This window comes from Cebus imitator, unplaced genomic scaffold (assembly GCF_001604975.1).
Source record: "Cebus imitator isolate Cc_AM_T3 unplaced genomic scaffold, Cebus_imitator-1.0 Scaffold60, whole genome shotgun sequence".
Taxonomy (NCBI): domain Eukaryota; kingdom Metazoa; phylum Chordata; class Mammalia; order Primates; family Cebidae; genus Cebus; species Cebus imitator.
The window spans coordinates 5564585-5570313 of record NW_016107375.1 but is presented as its reverse complement, the minus strand read 5'-3'; the positions used below and the strand labels follow the sequence as shown (position 1 = coordinate 5570313).

Here is a 5729-nt window from a genome sequence, read left to right as displayed (position 1 = left end):
CTAAAGTTACTGTGTATCATTCTCCTGCATCTTTTAATACTTTTTTTGGCTGTGTACATGGATATATATTTTTTCCATTAAAAAACCAAAAAAAAAAAAAAAAAAGGAATATATGTGTATATATATATGATATTGAGAGACATAGAATATATTGAGAGATATAGAATATTCTAGGCAAAAAAAAGGGAATATATATATATACACACACACACATATATATATATCCCCCTAGATATAGAATATTCTAGGCAAAAAGAATTTGCAAAGGCATATAAGCCAAACAATGGGGCCGGGCGCCGTGGCTCATGCCTGTAATCCTATCACTTTGGGAAGCTGAGACGGATGGATCACCTGAGGTCAAGAGTTCGACACCAGCCTGGCCAACATGGTAAAACCTCATCTCTACTAAAAATACAAAAATTAGCCAGGCATGGTGGCAGGTGCCTATAATCCCTGCTACTCAGGAGGCTGAGGCAGGAGAATCGCTGGAACCCGGGAGGCAGAGGTTGCAGTGAGCGGAGATTGCACCACTGCACTCCAGCCTGGACTTCAGAGACAGAATATGTCTCAAAAAAAAAAAGAAAAAGAAAGCTGAAAAATGGAAGACTTATTCAAGTTATAGCAAGTGATAAGGCCTGGCTGCTTGAAGCATGAAATGTAAGAAGAGTTGGAAAAGATCAATTGGCTTATAATGTAGAGGGCCTTAATATATAGAGTGTTAAACTTAGAAGTGTTGACCACTGAAAGATCCTGTGTGTTTCCTTGTTTTTTAAGCTTAAAAGAAATATGATCAAAGCTGTGCTGTTATTTCTTTTGGAGACAGAGTCTTGTTCTGTCCTCCATTCTAGGGTGCAGTGGCATGATCTCAGCTAACTGCAACCTCCACCTCCCACATTCACGTGAATCTTGTGTCTCAGCCTCCCAAGTAACTGGGATTACAGGTGCACACCACCATGCCCAGCTAATTTTTATACTTTTATTTATTTATTTGAGATGAAGTCTTGCCCTGTTGCCCAGGCTGGAGTGCCATAGCATGATCTCGGCTCACTGCAACCACTGCCTCCCAGATTCAAGCAATTCTCCTGCCTCAGCTTCCTGAGTAGCTGGGACTACAGGCACCTGCCACCATGCCTGATTTTTGTATTTTTAGTAGAGACAGGGTTTCACCATGTTGGTCAGCCTGGTCTCGAACTTATGACCTCAGGTGATCCACCCGCCTAAGCCTCTCAAGGTGCTGGGATTACAGGCGTGAGCCACTGTGCCCAGCCATATTTTTGTGTTTTTAGTAGAGACAGGTTTTACCACATTGGGCAGGCTGGTCTCTCTGACCTCAGGTGATCCACCTGCTTTGACCTTCCAAAGTACTGGCATTGCAGGCGTGAGCCACCGCACCTGGCCAAAGCTATGCTTTTTGATCAGGCTAGTTCTTTAGCTAGTGTTATTATTCTGTAGCTAGTGTTTAGGGTAGATTGGGGGAGGGAGAAAGAAAATTGCAGAAACCAGTTTGCATATTTAGGCCAGATAAAAAGTAATGAGGACAGTGGCAATGAAAATGGAAAAGAAAGGCCGGGCACAGTGGCTCATGCCTGTAATCCCAGCACTTTGGAAGGCTGAGGTGGGCAGGTCACCTGAGGTCAGGAGTTCTAGACCAGCCTGACCAACATGGAGAAACCCCATCTCTACTAAAAATACACAGTTAGCCATGCAAGGTGGTACATGCCTGTAATCCCAGCTACTCAGGAGGCTGAGGCAGAAGAATCACTTGAACCCAGGAGGCAGAGATTGCATTGAGCCAAGATGGCGCCATTGCATCCAGCCTAGGCAACAAGAACAAAACTCTGTCAAAAAAAAAAAAAATGAAAATGGAAAACAGGTGATATGAGTGACATTGTGGAGGCACATTGTTTAAGGGTTTTTCCCTTCCCTTCAGGTGTTTCTTAGAATCACTTAGGAGTTTGAGTGCTTTCTGGGGGGAAAAAAGGGGAGCTGTAAAAGCAAGGGAATGTCTAAAAGCATATTTTATATTCATAATAGTATTTTTAACATTTTTTGTTTTAATGTTTTTCTTTTTTGCTTCCCTTATTTTAAATAACATTGAATAAAAGAGCATCTGCTTTATGCCCTTATTGATGGTATGTCTTGCTTCCTGCAGGATAGCATTGAAGCTGAACTTACAAGGAGAGTAGACATGATGGAGCTGTGACAAGAGCCAAGTAAACATCCTTTTTCTCTAACAGAAAATTGAATAAGACTTTACGGAGTTCTTTTTCCTCTTGGCACTTCTTAACAAGAAAATTTTCCGTGTTCTTAGATTACAGAATGTCATAATTGATAGAATATGGTTTCTTACTGTGTATTGCATTTTTGGGCTCAGATACATAGTTTTCATATTAAAAAAAGTTTTCTCTTACTTTCTTTCTGTGTGGTTGATGGTTGAGAATCCTTCAGTAGCTCTATGAGGCAAACATCACAACAGATGGTTGAGAATCCTTCAGTAGCTCTATGAGGCAAACATCACAACAGTTGTTGTGCATGAGTTCATTAGGTCAGCTAGAGTGAAAGCAAAGTTTCCACAGCTCCGCCGTGTTTCTCCCACGCTCTTCTTTCTCCAGGGGTTTGCTGTCATTTTTTTTTGATCAGCTCACCTGCCTGCCTCCAAATGTTAATATATGCAGGAATTTCATTTATGAAAAAGATGACCTTTTAAATCAGTAGTAGAAAGATGGATAATTCAACACTTCGCGTTAGGTCCATACGTCATACTTTATGTCAGGATAATCCAAAGAATCAAATATTTAGATATAAAGAAATTTAAAAATAAAGGTACTAGAAGAAATTGAAGGGAAGTTTTAATGTTTTTGCTTTTTTTTTTTTTTTTTTGAGACGGAGTCTCGCTCTGTCACCCGTCCTGTAGTGCAACGGCTTGATCTCAGCTCACTGCAACCTCTGCCTCCCGGGTTCAAGCCATTCTCCTGCCTCAGCCTCCCGAGTTACTGGGACTACAGGTGCCCGACACCATACCGGCTAATTTTTGTATTTTTAGTAGAGATGGGGTTTCACCATATTGGCCAGGCTGGTCTCAAACTCCTGACCTCATGATCCACCTGCCTCAGCCTCCCAAAGTGCTGGGATTACAGACGTGAGCCACCACACCCAGCCTAATGTTTTGGCTGGCCTCAATTCTCTACTAAAAATTTACCAGGCTGGCCTCAAAATCCTGGGCTCTAGCAATTCTCCCACCTCAGCCTCTTGAGTACCTGTCACCACAGGTACATTCCACTGCACCCAGCCTAATGTTTGCTTTTTAAATAATTATGAGTTGGAAATGTATGACCAGAACCCAGGTGCCATAAATAAGTCCTTGAAATATTTAAATATTTGTTTTGTTTTGTTTTGTTTTGAGACAGGGTCTTGCTCTGTCACCCAGGCTGGAGTGCAATGGTGAGATCTTGGCTCACTGCAGCCTCCACCTCCTGGGTTCACGTAATTCTCGTGCCTCAGCCTCCCAAGTACCTGGGACTGCAGGCGTGCATCACCACACCTGGCTAATTTTTGTATTTTTAGTAGAGACAGGGTTTCACTATGTTGGCCAGGCTGGTCTCGAATTCCTGACCTTAAGTGGTCCTCCTGTCTTGGCTTCCCAAAGTGCTGGGATTATAGGCATGAGCCACTGCACCTGGCCTATTTAAATATTTTGAAATAATAAAAATGCCTGCATGGCAAAATCTGTTGTAAGTAAAATCAGAGGACATGACAAATGCAGTACAGGAGATTTTTCACTGTACCTTTTTGTGCCATTTAAAGTTTTGTACCATGCAATTTTAAAACAATCAGCTTTAAAAAAGTTATCTCAATGTTTTTAAAGTTTCCTTCTTCTTTCCTTTTCCTTGCTTCCAGCCAGAAAAAGACATTTGTATTTTCTTTTGGAAACAGTCCATATCCTTTTGCCATTTATGTATTAGCTTTTGATCTTTTTGTTAACAATTTATAGAAGCTCCTTATGTATTAGCTAAATTAGTCTTTTGTGATTTGACCTGCAAATATTTTTCCAAGTTTGTCATTTGACTTACTTGCAGTGTGCTCTTCATAAGGCAATTTGATAGATTGAGTGTGGAAATGACCACAATAATTCTCATCCCTGTGCACTCACCCCTTTGTGACATGACTTGGCTGTTTCTCCCATCAAAGGAGAGTCTACCTGCTGTATCTGGCTTGGCCCTATGACTTGTTTTAGCCAGTGAGACAACAGCAGATGTGACAAAAGCAAAGGAATATAAACTATGCATTGGGGCTTGATCTCTTTTACTGCCCTTTGGAATTCTGAAACCACCATTGAAAGAAGCCTGGACAGGTCTATTGGAAGATAAGAAACCACATGAACGGTGCAGTGACTCATGTCTGTAATCCTAGCACTTTGGGAGACTGAGGTGGGCCTATTATTTGAGGTCAGGAGTTCAACACCAGTCTGGGCAACATGGTGAAACCCCATCTCTACTAAAAATACAAAAATTAGCTGGGCCTGATGGGGGGTGCCTGTAATTCCAGCTACTCAGGAGGCTGAGGTGGAGTTGCAGTGAGCCGAATTTGCGCCATTGAACTCTAGCCTGGGTGACAGAGTGAGACTCCGTCTCAAAAAAAAAAAAAAAAGATTTTAAAGAACGTAACTTTTCTATTTTAAGTATCTAACAGTTGTCTCCATTGAGAGCGAGTTTGTCTATTTATCTTTGAAGCTCTTTATTCAATAACATTATTTAAAGTATCCTAATGTTAATGCTTTGTTGTGTTTTATTTCAGAAATGGACAGTATTTGTTGCATTTTGAATGTTTCTATTACTCTGTGAATGTGTTCTTTTCCCCCAGAAACTGGCAAAATTAAAACAGGAGACTATACCTTTGAAGAAAAAATTGGAGTCCTATTTAGACTTAATGCCGGTAATAATTTTCATGAATTAAAAAAAGACTATTTCCTCCAACCTCACCTAAGGATACTATATGACCATGAAAGTAGTGTGTTTAGGCCAGGCACGGTGGCTCACGCCTGTAATCCCAGCACTTTGGGAGGCTGAGGCACGCTGATCACCCGAATTTGAAACCAGCCTGGCTAACATGGTGAAACCCCGTCTCTACTAAAAATACAAAAATTAGCCAGATGCAGTGGCGCATCTGTAGTCCCAGCTACCTGGGAGGCTGAGGATGGAGAATCACTTGAACCTGGGAGGCGGAGGTTGCAGTGAGCCAAGATCACGCCACCAAACTCCAGCCTGGGNTGGATAAATGTGCAAAGAAAAGTGCACGAAACAGGCCAGGTGTGGTGGTTCATGCCTGCAATCACAGCACTTTGAGTGGGCAGATCACGAGGTCAAGAGATCAAGACCATCCTAGCCAACATGAAGGAGGGAAGGAAGGAAGAAAAGGAGGGAGGGAGGGAGGAAGGAAGTATACAAAACAAGGCTGGTCGCGGTGGCTCATGCCTGTAATCCCAGCACTTTGGGAGGCCAATGTGGGCAGATAACCAACAGGAATTAAGGCTGGGCATGGTGGCTCACAACTGTAATCCTAGCACTTTAGGTGACTGAGGAGGTTGGATCACCTGAGGTCAGGAATTTGAGACCAGCCTGGCCAACATGGCAAAACCCTGTCTCTACTAAAAATACAAAAATTAGCCTGGCGTGGTGGTGCATGCCTATAGTCCTTGGGAGCCTTGGGAGGCTGAGGCAGGAGAATCACCT

The 5729-nt window shown here is 42.4% G+C and overlaps 1 protein-coding gene across 1 annotated transcript in view; it reads left to right on the top strand.

The window, feature by feature from the left end:
- The window catches only part of HAUS1 (HAUS augmin like complex subunit 1), a 24248-nt gene extending 19202 nt beyond the window's left edge, over nt 1-5046 (top strand). The window contains exon 7 of the mRNA XM_017529705.2: nt 4861-5046. Coding sequence (XP_017385194.1) covers nt 4861-4953 — 93 coding nt within the window. The 3' untranslated portion in view covers nt 4954-5046. The remainder of the gene's footprint in view (nt 1-4860) is intronic.
- The last annotated feature ends 683 nt before the right edge of the window (nt 5047-5729 follow it).